Here is an 18,624-nt window from a genome sequence, read left to right on the forward strand (position 1 = left end):
CAGTGACAGTTTAAAAACGGGAAATTATTACCTTAAAAATGCAAAAACAATATGAAGAAAAGGCTCATGAAGCAACAAATCAACTTATATCAAAATCAAAAGAGAAATTATGGTCTATTTTTGAAGATTTACGACCACTTTCTCCTCCTGAGGTAACATGTACAGTGGAAGAGATGACAACTCCAAGGCCTAACAATGAGATCAGGGTACCAACTAATAACAAGACACGAACAACCAGTAAGGTATCAACAAACAGTAAAACAAGCCAGCCGTTACAAGAAGAAGCAAGCAATGTGTCAATCAAACATTGTAGTGCAGCCTTGCTCGACAACCCCACCTGAGTATTATTCAACGATCTCAATCGGGCGTTGACTGATGATCTCAGTCGGATATCATTTGACCCTAGCCGGACATTCATCGACGACTCCGGTCGCGCGTCGAACAGGCCAACAAGGCCTTTATCGAAGACCTTGTTGGGATCTCAAGCGAGGCTATCTGGGCTTTCATTCATGCGATAGGCAAGGCAGCATTCAGTACAATCGGTACTGATCTTCATCACACCAAGCATTAAAAAGAAAGTGTGATAACAATTTACAACTACAAACGACAGCACTTGAGCATCGAAGGAAGCACGCGGTAGACAGAATTCAGTACCCAGCCACCAATGAGCATTATAAACTACCTCTGGTGGATTAAAATGGTGGTTGAAAATTTTAAACACAATTTTGGGGGTTAAATGCAATTGGTAATGCAGAGTTGGTGCTTCCGGATTGCCTTTCTCCACTGACCCAGTCGGCGTTCTTCGCCGACTGGCTCCTGATATCCGACCCAACGCAGATGGAAACTTGGCATCGTAACAGTGAACTTTGGTGAAATAGTTAGGCACGCCCGATTCCACAGGTGACTTCGTGGGCGCTTAGCACTGATCACCGCCGGGAATTTTCGTCACCAATGCGTGCATAGGGACACCAATACAACGACTCACCGCACCAACACGACGACCCACTGCACCAACACACCGATTCACTGCCAAACGTTCTTCTACCAATCCCACCAAAGTATCAACAACGACGTAATACAAGGTGGGATGTCAAGCTGGAACCGGCAGGGGACCCATTTACAACAACAATCTCTTCTGAAAACAAGAATCAGCATGACATACTGCACCCAGGTTACTTTATCTCATCTCGTAATCACACACTACTTTGAAACAAGGAATTACCGCAGAAGACACCAACAAAAATGTGCTGTTTTGTTTCGACAAAATTCAGGTCGCAAAAAATTGTGCTGCTGAGTGTGTCAGTGTGTGAAGGGAGGTGCGAGAAGCGGAAAAGTGCCGCTCCGGACCCCAGTTAAAACTAAAACAAACAGGACACATATAGGTTATCAGCCCAAAGGGCATTCTTGCAATTAACACAAAAAGGAGAAGTATATGTGATATTATCAAAATTTGACGGGTATTCATGATATTTCGAGAATGTCCAGGGGTATGTGCGATATTTGCCCTTTTTACAATTTCTATAAATATTCTTTATTCTTATTCTTCAAGCAAACACTTATTTGAATTTAATGATTTAAAAATGTAAAAAAATAAATTTTAGTTTTACTCAGTTCTTAAAGAATATTAAACGGAAAACAAATTCTTGCTATGTCCTCTTAGTTAGATTTAAAAGATCACATTATGAAATTGAGACTTTATTTGTGTCAGTTGTTTGAAATCTAGATTTGACTCTTTAATATTCTATGCATTTTCTAGATTTAGTATATTTTTTGTTTTCTAAAAGATATTGTCTACTAACTATAAGTATAAAAATTTAATTTTAAAAAAATTGGAAAAACTTACATGTTTTATTAATATAATTTACAAATCATTTTTTATAATCAAATTAGTTTCCAACCTAGTTTACAAAGTGTTGAGCAAACCTTTTTTCATCACATATATTCTATATACTTCTTTAATTTAACATCATATTTGTGTATATACATATATATGTGATAGAAAAAAAATCTTTATGAATATAAAGTGTGGTATTTTATTTCTCTTTATAGCAGAAACATATGAATAATTAAATTTTCAATTTTTTGATTTTAATTTCAATTTCTTTCATCCGTCTTGACATAATGATACGTATATAATTGAAACCCACTTGCACCTTTCAAATAAAAGTCTATACTTGTCCATAAATATTGTATGTTTCTAGATTTTAACACAATGTGTAATGTTTTTAATCTTTAGTTGATTTTTATTATGTTTATTACCATATTATGAAAAATCACATTATTAAAACCTAATTTAACATCTTTTATATTTTAACTTAAGAGATGATATTATTTAATTGTGACTATTAAATCTGATTTTGATAATAAACAAAATACTAATATTAAAGTAATTTGAATATATATATATTCACATATATTCATTAAAACTCTTAATTATATTAGTTATATATATATTGTAAAACGAAATGTTCTTATTATTTAAAACTAATTCAAAAAAGTTTTAGAAATTCAAACTAAAATTTTATAAAAACTAAATATTAAAGTTTACTATACAACTCAAGTTTATATTCTGAATTTGAAAATTTTAAACTCAATACAAACATGTTTTTAATATGAATATATAGTTATATACAGAATAATAAATCACCTGTAATACTATATAGTAGATGTTTTACAAAATTATTGTAATTTATAAATAGAAAGCGCAACTATTGAAGAGTTTAGTCAACTGTAGGTGTGTGTGTGTGTGTATATATATATATATATATATAGGAAATCGTTAAATCAACCCAAGCATTTATTAAATTGACCTACCCATCAACCATTTTTTTGTTGGTTTTTGACCAATGCAGATTTAGTACTGGAGGATTTTTTAATGATGGTTAGGATGATTTAGTAAATACTTGTGTCAATTTATAAATTCCTTATATATATATATATATATATATATATATATATTGTTTATTAAAATGTCAATGTTTCATTCTTTATGATTTGATGCTGAATTTTCTTCTGTTTAACATGTAAATTATACTACCTCAATTCAATCAGACTTTCAATGGAGCTAATATATTTTAACATGTATTCACAGAAAAGTATTAATCTGATTAAAAGGATACACAAAACTGTTTGTAATACTTCATAAATTGATACATGTGCAATTATTTCACTGTATCATCAACTAATCGAGACACCAAAGGTGCAATTTCCAGTATTAGAAACCATAATACCCACCACAAAGAATTAAACAAACAATTATTTTATGCTTGGCAAACGTGGATGCAGTATTAAAAGACTTCAAATTTTAGCGGCTGCAATGCATCAAGTTCCAACCTCATTGCAAAAAATAATTGTTTAATTATCGTATTTAATGAGGGTTGAATAACTTCTTTTAAAACAAAAACATCTTTCAATTATTTTTTGGGGGAGTGTTTCGAAGTGTAAGATTGTAAGCAAGGATTTGGCATGTAAATGAACCTGAACTACTACAAATGTGTCAGTTGGATATTTTGCAATGCCCGTAGTTGAGAGAGCCTCTTCTGAAAGGAACTCTTGAGACCTATTTTTGAGGATTTTTGCTTAATGTCATATTTGATGAAGTTAGTGGACTTTTTGAAGGAGCACATTAAAAAAAGGAAATAAAATCCACATTTGTCCCACGTTTTTGCGCACGCGGCCTACCAAATAATAGGTAAACAGTTTACGCACATGTTTAATATACTGAATGAAAATAACAAATAAAAATAGTAATAAATAATTTGAAGGAATAAAGGATTAAAAAAGGAATACATAGTGTGATTAAAATGCCCTAAATATGCTCTCGGAATGTTTCACTAGCTTCATACTTATGGCATAACTAGTGTTGAAACCTGAGCTTTATATTTATCTGAAAATTGATTCTTTCAAATTTCAACTATACTTAAAAGTTATTGAGTTTTATATTATTTTTTTCTTAGAAAAAGTGATCATTTTTATACAAGGGGTATCATTATGATAGATTCTACACTAGTTAGTTTAGAATACAGCACTTTGGTTGGTTTTGAGTGCATTTGGTTTGAAATTCCAAAACTTGGTTTTTGTTTGAACAATCGTTTTGGTGGATCCCGCGGAGCTTACACACTGAAATCAGTTGCAGGGCTTTTATTGCAAGGAATCTGCCAATTACTGTTAGTTGTTGTCCTGTCTCACACTGCGGATGTTTCCACAGCAAATGTACAATAGTAGTAAGTTGTGTTGGATATATTCGATTGTAACGATGAAGATTCCGTTGATATATTTTTTTTGTTTGTTAATGTTGACAAATAAATAGCACGGAGCGACAGAACTTTACTCGAACATGATTGTGCTATTTTAAGACGGGTTTTAGTGTTGTTTATTTCCAGCAAGATTTCAACTTCCGTGTTGGGACTGTCATAAATAGAATTACCTAGTGCACTCGTATAAATGTGTGTAAGTGTGTGTGTATATATCTATTCTTGTGTCTCGAAACACGTAACAATAACATGGCTGGGATATTATAATAACACTGTATAGTTCAAACTGATGGCGACAATGATATTGATATATTTATTTCTATTGTTATACAGACGGTTTTAATCAATAAATCATTTGATCCACGTTTTGTGAAATAATTGTGGTATGATGGATTATGCGTCAGACATGTGATCACCTCAATCCAAAAATACATTTATTCTCATACAAGTCATGCACTGCAAACCAAAGCATCAGATAGCAAGTTTTCTTTTAATTTGTGAACCAAACAGAGTTTTATATGTTTGGAGAACAATAATTATACAAGTGGATAATAATATCATGTTTGAGAATAAACAAAATATTCGTATATTATGTGTAGAAAAATTACTTATTTGAGTTCTAGAATTAAGAGACGTGAATAAATAATAGATGACGTTTTCAGAACAAGGTTTTTTATGTTTTTTGAATTTGTTTCTTTATTTACTCTAGAACACAATCATGGATTCAAATCTAATGATGATCGAATAAGCAAATAAAGTTTTAGAATCATTTTATATAAATAAAACATATTTATTTTTACTTATATGATCAACAACACTCAAATCTTCTTCCCAGTTGATTATTAATTATTAAGGATCTTGACCTTGTTGGATAGAGAATCAGTCTTCTGAGATTGCTTGTGGTGGCCAAGACGAGCTTTTGATTGATTTAATATTTCACTATTAATACACTACAATGTGTTAATTACACGTATTTTAATAATTAATTTGTGACAGATTCAATAATTTGTAACTTTAAATGATGTAATCTATGTGTAAGTAATTGTTAAACCAGTATATTATTGTGAATATGAAAATTAAAAATTCAATCTTTTCTTTTAAGTAATAACGTAAATGATTTATTTTTTTAGGTGCATTAAGTTTGGTGGTCGTGTGAAAAAGTCTAAAAGTAAGAATCACTATGGCAAAAGATAATTACTAAAAAACATTGCTCTTACAAAACACAAAAAGTATGATACTGTGTTATATTGAGGGACTGCAAAAGATTGTAAAACATAAAGAAAGAAAGAAAGAAAAGTAAATGCATGTAACAAATTATAATCTCAAAATACAGTCATAATCTTACTTCAATACAAACTATGAAGAGAGAGGTCATAGCCATATCATGGTTCCGATTGAGCACAACACAACATCCCAACAAATTCTCAGCGCATAGCAATTTTCCAACCATACAAAGTGGTACTAACATTATGAAACCATAAAGCATGATATGCATTTTTTTGAAACTGTAGGCATTGTGATGTAACAACAATCACTCTCATCTGGAGATATCCATACACAACTATACAACAGTTTATAAATGTGTGTATATATATATATATATATATATTCATGTGTGTATATGTATAAATATCCACATATCCACACAAACAGACGAAACTTCAGTGTTGACCTCAGGAACAACCCACATCTTCAACCCATGTCATCAACCGAAGTCCGAGCAGAAGACTTGACAAAGTGCTAGGAAGCTACAGCAGGCATACCGTGAAAATGCTTCCGTGCACACCAGAAATCACAAAATGCACCGCCTCGGAGTGTGTCCACATGCTACTGATTGCAGTTGGTGTGTCAACCTCGTCGCGTAGTTCTAGTTACGCAGTAAGCGAGGATTTCTTTAAGTTGGGGAGTAAATATGGGCAGGGAATCCGGAAACGTGTTGCCGCTGGCTCGATACATCGGCTGGACCCAGTAGCCAGTGGGGGTTTTAGGTTCCAGTGGAGTGTGGAGGTGTTTCTGTTGCGGCAAAAAACAACGATGCATGGAGTTGGTACTGCAAAGTTGGTTGTTGTCTTCAGGTATATGCGTTCCAGGTGGGTGAGGATCCATATTCTCAAGCATTGACTCAGTTTTAGGGATGCATAGATCGTACGAGAGAGGGTGGTACATGGTTTTACTGCAGAGAACCTCGGCATTCAGGTCCCATGCAGTGTGGGACGGGCTTGTTCCGGTTGCAACACATGCATAGGTTTGCGACGTCGGGAACCCTTCAAAATAGTTGGGAAAAGCTCCGGGGGGATAATAGGTCCGAACAACAGGTCGTCGATAGCCTAAACGGTGGGGGCGGCGACATCAACGGAGTTGGTCAAATCTGTTTACTACTGCGTGTTGTGGCTGACCTTTTGACCAAACCTACAACCTGAAAGATTCTGTTCGGTGATCCATCGGCGACATCGGGTTATAGAAAATTTGCGGTAAATGACGACATAAGACGCGCCAAGTCCACTTGTATTCGTCCACAAAGTCTTAACTTAAACCGTGGGGGTTGCCAGAATGCTAATAATACTGTATTTAATTACTGATTAAATGCACGAGAAGTGCCGCGAGGACTGAAATTGGAAAGCAGAGGTCGTTGGCAGCCCCGTGACCAAAGTCGGGGCGACAATCGGGTCTTGACCGGACTTCCGTCGCAGCAGTGCATCTCAGCTGGAAACAGAAACATGATCGGAATGGTCAAGTTTTCTTGGGAAAAAAGCAGCACTTGTTAAATGTTTTATGAATCCAAGGAGTCGCCTACAGCACCTCCTTCAGGCACATCGTCCATTTTTAATGATTAAGGAACAAGTTTCCTGACAATAAGCTCGAATTTGGAGTGGTTCCCACTATCATCTGGTAAAATTATATGTTGGATGGCGCCGAGGATTGAGAACAAAACAGGAACAAAGTGATGTACAAATGTGTGCATATTCCCATGGTGGTCACGACCAGCCTGTATCGGAGCTTGGCTGACCGCGGCAAGGTAGCCTCGACGCATACCTACTCTCATCTTAACGGTCGTCAATTGTGGTCATTGGTTTCGATGCCTCACAGTTGTGCTTCAGGGCGTTGTCATGACCCGGGCTGCAGCGATTTGAGGGTGCTGAGGTGAGAGCGGGAATCTTAACCTTTTGTTTTTTTGCAAGCGGGGAGTACTTCTGAGAGTAGCAGTTTTCCAGTTGCAGTTTTTCGAACGGTGCGGATTGCGCTGCAGCAGCTGGGACAGACGGGGCGCAACTATGTGACTGATCCGTGAAGGGGATTGGGTGGGCATTCTGAGTCGCTGAGGTCGGAATCATGCTGAGCGGGTCCACGAATATCGTCAAGAGGAATTACCTGCAAGTAAGAAGGCAGGGTGTCGTGCAGGGGTACCAGGCATTGTAGTGCCAGATCAGTTGAAAGATTGGAGATATGTGCTCCCTGCGTCCTTTCCTTATCGGCACCATTGACGCTGTGTTGAATAGATCTGGAAAAGCCTTCAATGGAGTGCTGCGCATGAAAAGGATGTCAAATTTGCAGAAGGTTTAATTAGGTTTACAGCTCATGGGTCGGCGATTAACTGTCAAGAAACGATCTTCCTTGCTTGATAGCAGATATCTTTCAGGGTTGTTTTCGGGTGCTTTTTTCTGAGAGTTCTTACATTCGATTCTCTGCAGGGTATAGGGCAACTATACCTGGTATCTGGTGATGAATCGAAGTCGATAATCGGATCAGTAGCTGATTAATCGTGCAGGAGGCGCTGGAAACCTGGAGGTTACGTGCAGAGGAAACGCGTGATATTGTTCGAAGCGATTGAACCATGCAGTTGAGCACGTACAGTCACAGGTATGATTCTCCTCCGTCAGAATCGTCTTCATCTATCAGTAAACCCTGTAGACCCAAAATTTGATTGATCGCCTTTGTGAACGCCGCACCGTCTGGCAATTAGGCTCCAATTTGTTCGAATATTCATGTGAGAAGGCGTCACAGGCATTTTCCAGTGAACCTCTAATCTCACAGCGCAACCTGCGTTTGTATGCTTCGGTTACTTTTTCTGATCTGTCTTTCCTCGGGAAATGCTGCTCGTGACGCTTGAGTCCTCGCGAAACATTCAAGTTTTTTTCATTGGAGTGTCAAGTGTTGTAGAGCTCTTCATTCCACATTGCCTTGAAAATGAACTTTATATTCTCGTCCCCTCTCATACAGTCACTGGAGACAAATATGTCACTGCTACTCTGTCTCATTTGCATTGTATTTTTCATATTGTTTTAAGAAGTTAATACCAACTGGCGAAAACGTGTTGCAGTGCCAAAATAACTATTATCGCATCGCTTTGAATTCAGCAGATAAATACTTCGGGGTCAACTTCAACATCACTCATCGCAACCAACGGAGTGTAGTCTTCAGAAGTAAGCGCTTGTATCGTCATGAATTGCGGATTCGAACAAAGTGCACTGATGAGTCCTCACAGTGGCAGCCCTCCCAAAAGGGCCTCATTATCGAGGAACATCTTTCGTCGACAGAATTTCATCCTGGCTCTTCCAACGATACTGCTCTTGTATTTGCTAGGAGTAGCAATCACATTCATGGTGTGCGTGCGCACTTTCAGAGCATTCAACATCTACCGCCCTGCATACCAAGAACCCTTGCAGCTCTTCCGCTTCAACACCATGAACTTCCCTTGGCGAGAATCTTTGACAGCAGTGCACGAGAACGAATATCCGGATGTTCTGCGGGAGCCTCGAGCTCGAGCACGCGCGCTGCAGGCTGGGCAAGGCGTGGATTCGGTGAACTCCAACCTGGAGATTTTGCTAGATCCCAACGAGCCCGACTTCATGCACATACCTACTCAACCGATGAACATGGACAAGACTGACTCTTTGCAGGTGAGTTTGAGGAAAATGACCACCTTCGAACGGAAGAGTTGGTTGAGAGATAACTGGGACAACTTCCAAATTCTGAAACTGGATAACCGTTCCGATCAGTTCGAAGACCGAATGCGGCGATTTCTTTGTGGTGAAAGTGACAATGTTATGAACTCACAGACTCGCCGGTTGTTGATGGCGTCGAATTCGTCATCTGAATCCAACGTCACTGATGACACCTTGATGCCGGTTGAGGCCATGAACAATATTGATGAGCAGAGAATATGTCAAAAGGAGGGGAACGATGAAAAGGGCAACTTCTGTACTAAACGCTTCTTCATAACATGGATGTCACCTGTAAGTTCTTTCGGTCCCCGAGAGCGACTTGGTCTGCAAAGCATCTTTAAGTGGCACCCACATGCCTGTGTTGTGATACTTTCGAGGACAATGGATTCTGACGAAGGTCAAATTATTCTGGAGCCGTTTATCGAGAGAGGTTACAGAATCATGGCCGTGACACCCAACGTTATTTCTCTCTTCGAGAACTTACCTGCAGGGGAATGGTTTAAACAACAACGAGATGGAACTGGTGATCCTGGCTGCATCAACTTCATGCAAAACATGTCCAACATCATGCGTCTTACGGTGCTTTACAAATACGGGGGTATCTACCTTGACAGTGACGTGATTGTCCTGAAATCTTTTGACGGGCTCAGGAATGTCGTTGGAGCGCAGAGCAGGAGCATTGCAGTTGGAGAATGGACCAGACTCAACAACGCCGTGCTGGTGTTCGATAGAGAACATCCAGTGGTGTACGAGTTTCTTCGTGAGTTTGTGGCCACTTTTGATGGCAGCAAATGGGGATGGAATGGGCCTTACCTTGTAACCAGAGTGCTGCAGAAGGTGAAAGAACAGCAATGGCAGAATTGCTCCTCTGTCTCAGTCCTACCATTGGAAGCTTTCTACCCCCTCAACTGGGTCGACATTGTTGCTTTTTTTCATGCCCATTCCGAGCATGATCAGAGGTGGCAGGTAGTTCATCAACCTAGATTTATTTGAAATGCAATTAAAATCTGCGTAAACTGTTCATTCAATATGGAGAATGTTTCAATTTTTGCACAAACTAATGAGTTGGGTTGTACCTTGCATGATAGGAAAAAAAATTGGAGGTGATGAATCAAAAATCGTACGCCATCCACCTTTGGAACAAGAAGTCCTCCCATTTGAGAGTGGAAAAAGGAAGCATCCTGGAATCAATGTTCAAGAGATCATGTCTATTCTGCAACGGCACAGCATCTTAATCGACATTTCGAGCCGTCTTTCTTCCGTCTCATCTCTCGGTTCCCACGATGGTTGCAGGTCTGGGAATCTGCCTGGCACATGAACCAGTTTTGGGGAATAGTAATTGGATATAAATGTCCATTGAGCTTTTGTGAACGCGTCATTTACACGGCATCTGTACAAAAGAAGCACTTCTAGACTACGTGAGTCCCATCGTTTCCCCAATACTGAAATTGGAATATGAATCAGTATTCCGAGTAGGTTTAGTGACGTGGTCACAGAATTCCTTGCGAGTTTTTGTTGAAGTGAAAATTTGTGCGTGGTGATGATTGTATCAGAAGCGTTTTCTCATACAGTCATCCCGTACCTCGATTCGAACAGTGCAAACTTAGGGTTTCATACTCTACACTTACTCACTGCTGGTGAAGCTTGTAGAATGGGAAGCCCAAGCCTTGCGAGTTGCAGATCTGCATGTCAATCCATTATAATTCACATCGACAAGACTATCTCGAGAAATGATATGGAGTCGTAGTAAGAACAAGCTGAGCGCTCATTTGTGCCGCTTCCTCTTGTTGCCTTCATTTTACAGAGGCATTTGAAATTTTCCATATTGTCTAATGCACTAACAGTGTAATATTACTCTCTCCGCGTCTGTTACAACACCATCTCCATATCTTGAGTTTAAGCAATTCTGGCATTTAGACTGAGCGCGATATTTTTTTTTTCAGTAAAGACAAATCACAAACCCTGTGGTACTTGAATTAGCAACCGAAACCTTGAATTTAATGTTGAGTATTATTTCTATAAGCTCCAAGCAATCCAGCAACATTACGAACAAAATTCCTTTCTCAACAGTAGCAAATCCACCTCTTGGTTCACTTGTTTTTACGGAATTAATGTGACCACTGACAAGGTAAGGAGAACGTAACTGAAACAAATCTTCACGAAACTAGTTCATGACCATGAGAAAATATCACACACGTTCATCTGTTCCAAATTCAGCTCCTCCTGCGATCGACTCTTGTGTTATCCTTCCAGATCCTGACAGTGTGATTTGTGGGACAACTTTCGGTAAGTTTCCTTGGGTGTCATCTGTTTCCAATAATAAAAGCAGCCACCAATCCAAAGGTCAAAATAAATCAACCTCCAACAATCCTTGGAAGACTTCAAATGTAGTCAAATTGTCAGTAAACGAATTGCAGGCAGGAAAATTAAAGTTAAATGTGTTCATACACTGAAGATCTTGTAGAATCGGGCATTGAGAAAGTAGCGATCACCGCGTAGTTGAGATGTGGGCGTCGACTCACATGTGGGCATACTAATTGAGCTTTTAAGTAAATTTCTTATAATTCCATACACTGGAAGCAAAGTAAAGAACCCACAAATTGTCCGACCAAATTCATCAAAACAATTCAGACGAATCTCTCGTTGACAAAAGATATTATTTGAATCGTTCACAGTCCCAAGTAGTATTCTCCTTGTCTTTCACCTTCCTCCACTCAATAAACTATTTCCTTCAAGGATGCTTTTACTAACTGCAATTGTGGAGCGCCAGCCAATCCCTTCTCTCCTGACACTTCACTTCCTCTAGAGAATGCTCTTCCATCTCTGGAATTTACTTTGTATCCATCACCTCTTTGTCGTCGAGTTCTGTCTATCCTACTTTACAAATTGTCAGTGTTTTGTCTACATGAGAATCTATTTCTTCCTCGTCTTCCCCTCCTAGGCACTGCTATAATTCATGGTGTAGAATAGTAGGACTAAAATTCTAATTGACTAAGGCTTTTCAATTGACAACCAATATAATGTGGGTATAATCGGATAGACAACGTGCACGGATTTCACCATTTTGCTTGATAAGATCATCGACCATGACTTACCAGATAATATGCTGACCTCAGTGTTGACAAAGACCTTTCATATCTGACAACACCTTCAAAAATGAGTGCGTAACACAAGTAGACTAATAAATATTATAATATCAGTAAATGACTTGAAACCAGTTTGACATCCATTTAATTGTAGACTGTGACAGAATTCGCAAGCATGACAAAAAGCAAACTTTACTTCCTCATCATTGCCATCCCCTTGAGATTGAGGCAGTTCCTGATTTGCAATTGGAGATGACCAGGGTTACTTTTAGCATACAGATACTCACTTCAACCACACTATATTTCGACTGATTTCTACCTATATGTCCAAATTACAACGTTCTTCAAAGTTGTATTACATAAGCGGTTCTATTGTGATTGCAAAACATGCCATAATGTCCTTAGATAGTTGAAAACAAACATAATGGCTCTCTGCTCATTGCGATGCCGCCAAGCTGCAAACATCCTAAGCAGCACAATATACTGAGTGCAGAGCGTCAATACCAGCTAAACGAGCAGCATTGGCTTGCGAATCAGCAGCGTTTTCAGCCAGATTTTTTAAGACCGCTTGTTGCGCTGCTTGGAAAGACTCATCTTCATCCGAACGAATGATAGTATCCTTCTATCTTATCAACATCCAAGCTTTTGGCTTCGTTTTATTACTTCAATATTCTAAGATCATCCTCTTCTTTACCCGAAGTATTCTCAGACAGCTCTCTTTGAGCGGCATCTGCTGCTATCATTGCTTGGAGTATGGAACGTGTCTTAAATAAAAATTCTACATGAAAGCCTGCAAATTCGAGATGCCTGTGCAGAATCAGCCAAAAAGTGCGCATTACTCTAAAACTCCACCTTATAGTTCTTCCAACAAAATACAAAACATTTCTAATATCAAACGTTTCCAAGTTGGTCAACATTGACAAGATTAATGCTACACATTCTTTTGGATATAGAATAAGCACATCTTGTAATTTTCTTTGTGCTTCTCTATCAACTCCCCTCAATCCATCCAAGATAACATCCTAATGCTACTATGCATCAAGTTGGTTTCACCAATACTACAAACAATATTTACAAACTATAAAACACAAGTTTATGATTGTCATCTTCACAAATGTCTGTTGTTTATTGAAGCTTTTTGGAACTCAAAAAAAACACCTATTGGGTCTAGTGTTATATATAAATGAAGGAATTGTTGGAACCTATCCATTCCACACCTCATGATGGAAATGACACATTATTAATACATTATCAAAGTAAAAGTAATCATATAAATTATGCAACTTAAAAGTATAAAAAATTGTACAAAAAAATAGTATATAAATGATACTTTTAGTTATAATCACTCTTTATAAATCATTAGCTAGAATCATTCTAAAACAATGTTTGATGCAAGTAGATAAGCACTTTTCATGTATATAATCAATATTGAGTTCATGAGTGTTGATAAGATAGTCTTTTTACTTTTACAAATGAATTCTACATATTATAGAATGTATTTAGTTTAATATAGTTTTGAATGTAAGTATTTTTCAGTTTCAATATGGTATTAGAGCCTGGCTATCTAGTACAAAACTAATGAATAGGAAATTAGAGTCTGGAGTGACATGCTCTTTTTTTGAGCAATTGAAAAGATGGCTGGGAAGCACTCAAAAGGAGTGGAGGTTGAAGGGATGATTGAAGTTCTTCTTATGATATGAGTCATCAAAGTAAAGTCAAAGAAAAAACCATTTATTCACAATAAAATAGATCAATTTCTTTATTAACTCAAGTCCATACTTGCATTTTTTTAATCATTATTTTTTATTAGCAAAAATTTATATAAGATTCATAAAATATTTTCTTGTGAATCTACTAGCATGATATTAGAAGACACTTTCTTTATTACTGATTTAAAAAAACTTGAAGGAAATTTGAATAATAATATATGAAAAATCAAGATATAAATGATCTTGAAAGAGAAGAAGCTTTGGTACTATGTCTATCTGGAGGAAGCCAAAATTGTGATTAAACTTAGTAAAATTTCATCTGAGATAGAACAAGGAAGAAAAGACAAGGTATTAACACTCTTTGTTCTTTTGCTTAAAAACAATGTTTTTTTAATCATGTTTTAGACAACAAAGATCCAAGAGTATGTTGAGACAAATTAAAAAATATTTTTCAAGCTTCAAAAAAAGCAAGAGTACTCCACCTCAACAACAAACTTAGAAACATTAAGATGACTTGGAATACAACTATAGAAGAATTCATCAAAAGCATAAAGAAGCTAGTTATACAACTTTAAAGAGTTAATGAAGTAGTGATCAATACTAGAGTTGTCCAAATTGTCTTAAGAGGACTATCTAAAAGCTATGATACATTTGTTTAGGCGATACTGTGTCAAAATAATTTGCCCAACTTTGAAAAGCTTTGTGGCAGACTTCTATAAGAGGAAGCAATGTAGTAGGCAAAGAAAATGTATTATTTGAATATGATGAAGAAATAAAGCAAATTAAGAATACCTAGAATAACAAAGAACTTATTATCAATTAGAAGTATCATCACTAATCAAAGAAGTATTGTCAAATTTGAATTAATGCATTATCACATTATAAGTGTAATAGATCCAAGTAAGCCTCTAGCTAGAGGCAGAAGAGACCTCACCAATGGGCTATAGAGTAAGGTTATTAACACAACAATGTACTTGATTAACAAATGTTCTTTGAGAAGCAATAGAGGACTTATCCTTAAAGAAATGTATATTGGATGCAAACCCAATGTCATCCACCTTAAAGTCTTTAGATCACTTATATACATACACATACGAGAGAATCAGAGAAACAAATTGCAGTCTAAAATCATTTGACATATTTTCTTAGGATATGGTTCATTTATATAAGCCTATTGATTATTTAGTCTAAAAGATAGGAAGATTATTATAAGCAGGATGTTGTTATTTATGAAAAAATCTTAGAACTTAGCACAATCATAGAATTTATTATTAGAGAAGAAAACATACTTAATGGTTTGTTTGAGATGATGTCAATAGAATAGGTACTTAGTCCAAAATGCCATCTTAGAATACAATAGAAATGCCCATGTTGTGTACACAACAACCATCGTTGAATGAGATATCAACACTGCTGATTAAAAGATTGACATGAATAAGAACAACACCAACAAATTTGAAAGACTACATTTATACACTTGAATTTACAAAACTTGAGTCTTATAAAGAAGCAAAGGAAGTATTGTATAGATGTAAAGTAAAAAATCATAAATATGTAATCTTTATATGTATGTATGTATATATATATATATATATATATATATATATAAAGCTCTAGCTATAAACATACAGATAAATTGTACAATATCAAAGTGTAAATAATTTTTTGGATATTACTAAAATTAGTGATATAAAGAAAATATTTTATTATTTTTAACTTATATACAAAATATTTATTTTGTATTCACATAATAAATTTAAAAGAATTACATAAAAAGAAGTAGTAGAATGCTTCTTATCTTATATTATAGAAAATAAAAAGATTTTAATTTTAGGTCTCACTCTTGACATATAATTATTTTTAACAAACTTTGCTAAGAATTTTTTTAAAAATATTTTTTATAATTTATAAATAGTATGAATATTTTTTTGATCTTATTCAAATTATCAAAATTAGAATTAATTTTATTATAACTTCAATGGTTTTATTGATATATAAAATCAGTTAAATTAAAATAGTTTAAAAAAATATTTTAATTTGATTTATACAATAATTTGTAGTGTATTCTAACAAAGTCAAGAACTAATTCCAAAACTATGTGTAAAATAAATTTCTATCAAAACTTAATATAAGTAATCAATAAAAAAATTATTTAAATTTTTATTATTAAAACATGTTAAAGTTATTGTTGTCCAGGATATCTTATTTGTTAGCTCATAATCCAAACTTTGATACTATAGACTTTGGTTGATTTAAAATTTGTCAATTCAAGTTAGAAAAAAATCTTTTGAATACTTGGATCAAAGTTGGCAATTAGCTCCAAAATATCTCCAAAATGAGTTAAAGATTTTGACCAATATAAAGTCTAGTACTTTAGAACTAGTAAAAGATTCTTTAAGGAATTTAGTTAAGACTAGTAGTCAATTCTAAAAAGTTTTCAAATGAGTTGGACTTGAAGTAACACTAATTTTAATAATTCTAACATAATTAACTTTTATCAAGTAAATAAATTGAATAAAAATCTTAATTGAAAGAAATTTGCACTATTTATTGTTACTACTTGGACTAAAATAAATATACTTTAATTAATAAAAAAATAAAAGAAAAAACAATATTTATTTGAATCTAAAATATTTATTTTTGATGGATCATGAGATTTTAATAAGATTTATTAATAAATACCAAAGATAATAATTCTTTCTACTTAGGATTTTTATACACTTATTATTAATTCTAATTAAATATGGTGGCTAATCATTTTGCTTAGGTAATTAATTAATTATTTTATAATAATCTAATTTTTTATTTTAAGAATTTGATTTTTAATTAGGATAATTATATCCAAATTGTTGTGGGTTCTTTTGTGGATCCTATTGATTCAAGTTTGTCAAATATTTATATTCTATAAATCTAAATTTATATAATATCTAAATTCTATTAGTTATAGTATATTAATTTTCTAAGGTCAATTGGTCCAAATCTGTTTAATACCAAAATTCTACTAGTTTGGATCTAGTGCACATTTAACTAGATTATTTAAACCTTATCTTGGACCTTAATGGAAAGCATGACAAGATAGTAATGTACATATTATATTGTCAAATTGGTTGTCTACACTCTACTAAATACATATTAGATGAGTTTTTTTCTTTAGAATTCTTTAGAAGTTATGCAGGATTGTTTATATATACATAATAAAACAAAGTTTTTACAGACCAAAATACTATAAAATATAAATTGAATAAATTATATCAAAGTATTATAATTATATTTTTTAAATATAATAAACCAAAAAAATCTAAAATTAAAGCATAAAAAGAAGGTCTTGAATTATTAATACAAGATCATCTCTTTTTTAAAAAAAATTAGTCAAGGTTAACTTTATCTAAAATCTTTTTCTAAAGTAATCACATATAAAGTTTTAAGTCAATCAATTTATAGATCTAAGATTAGATTTTCTAACTTCTAATATTAAGATCCATATTTTTATCCATATATATATATATTGAATTATTTAAAATATCAATTTAGATTGAAGTAACATAATAATTTCTCTTAATTGCCCTATAGATTGCATCTATAGTTGGAATATATTTTTGGTGATGAGTTCAAAAACAAAACCTCCAAAAATTATATTTTTACATTATTTTAGACTTTGATGTTGGCTAAAAGCTCAAATTTTATATACATGATTTAGTAGTCAAAATATTTTTAAAAATTTATTAATCATTTAAATCTATCTATTTAATGCCATTTCTACTTTAAAATTAATTACTATATCAAAGATTGTCCTATACAAGCAAAGACTAAGACCAAGCAAAAATCAAACTATAATAAAAGTAAATAAGGATTTCTACAATTACATAGTAGATTTATTACATTAAAAAAGAGGTGTGACTTGATTAAAATATGTTTCTTTTTATTTTATGAAATATATATAATTTTAATGGTATAATTATGCAAAATTTTATTTCAATTTTAAATAAGAAAAGAAAGGCCTAAAAGAAAGCATCACAATTTAAGAGTAAAATTAAATCAACTAATAATCTAAATTTTCTTCTTGATCTAATACTATTACAATTATTAATAGGTTTGAAATAATTTTCATTAATAAGGCCATCTAGTTTTTCAAAAAAAAATAACAATAAACAAGCATCTAACAAAATTTTAATTTGCAATAAAGGTTATAACAGCTTCTAGCTCCAAGCTACTTCTTTTTCATACTAAAAGCTTAATACTATCAAAAAATGATATAAACATGGTGATGATGGTACATACTATAGAATTAGATCAAAGTAAATATGTTTATAATAAAAAATTCCAAAAACTTTGGATTTTATATAATTATTTTATTTTTAATTTTTTCCATCTTCCAAAAGATAGCAAAAAAGATATTATCAAGGATATGAGTCACAAACAACAAAATCATCAATATATTCTTAAATCACTAAAAAATAATAGATATTTATTTGAAAGATATTATATTAATAAAATTATAATGACTATTATTAAAGACAAGAAGATTAGAGATCCTTGAAAAAAAATAAAGAATAAAAAAGGCATTAATTAGAGTGAAGAAGGCATCATTATTGCATCTATATATACTATCTAACTAAGAACTATGTAACAACAT

At 34.1% G+C, this 18,624-nt stretch overlaps 1 protein-coding gene and 2 long non-coding RNA genes across 3 annotated transcripts; 2 read left to right on the forward strand and 1 right to left on the reverse strand.

Annotated features, from left to right (window-relative positions):
• The first annotated feature begins 1,860 nt into the window (after positions 1-1,860).
• LOC149988331 (uncharacterized) lies at positions 1,861-4,631 on the forward strand. Its single transcript, XR_016504669.1, has 2 exons — positions 1,861-2,881; positions 3,092-4,631. It is a non-coding gene; the product is annotated as an uncharacterized LOC149988331 (long non-coding RNA).
• Positions 4,632-7,339: 2,708 nt separating this feature from the next.
• On the forward strand, positions 7,340-10,927 carry LOC112286443 (uncharacterized). Its single transcript, XM_024528331.3, has 3 exons — positions 7,340-8,111; positions 8,612-10,162; positions 10,285-10,927. Exons 2-3 carry the CDS (start codon positions 8,693-8,695, stop codon positions 10,429-10,431), a joined length of 1,617 nt encoding a protein of 538 aa, XP_024384099.1. The 5' UTR covers positions 7,340-8,111; positions 8,612-8,692; the 3' UTR covers positions 10,432-10,927.
• LOC141045751 (uncharacterized) lies at positions 10,450-13,162 on the reverse strand. Its single transcript, XR_012218135.2, has 2 exons — positions 11,645-13,162; positions 10,450-11,503 (listed from the first exon to the last, which is right to left on the reverse strand). It is a non-coding gene; the product is annotated as an uncharacterized LOC141045751 (long non-coding RNA).
• Positions 13,163-18,624: the final 5,462 nt, after the last annotated feature.

Source organism: Physcomitrium patens, chromosome 9 (assembly GCF_059467195.1).
Source record: "Physcomitrium patens ecotype Gransden chromosome 9, ASM5946719v1, whole genome shotgun sequence".
NCBI lineage: Eukaryota > Viridiplantae > Streptophyta > Bryopsida > Funariales > Funariaceae > Physcomitrium > Physcomitrium patens.

Bases quoted from the DNA above. Each gene is read 5' to 3' on its own strand.
- LOC112286443 (XM_024528331.3), top strand. From the start codon at position 8,693: ATGAATTGCGGATTCGAACAAAGTGCACTGATGAGTCCTCACAGTGGC. The intron at 10,163-10,284 runs GTAGTTCATCAA...CTTGCATGATAG, and splicing joins AGCATGATCAGAGGTGGCAG to GAAAAAAAATTGGAGGTGAT.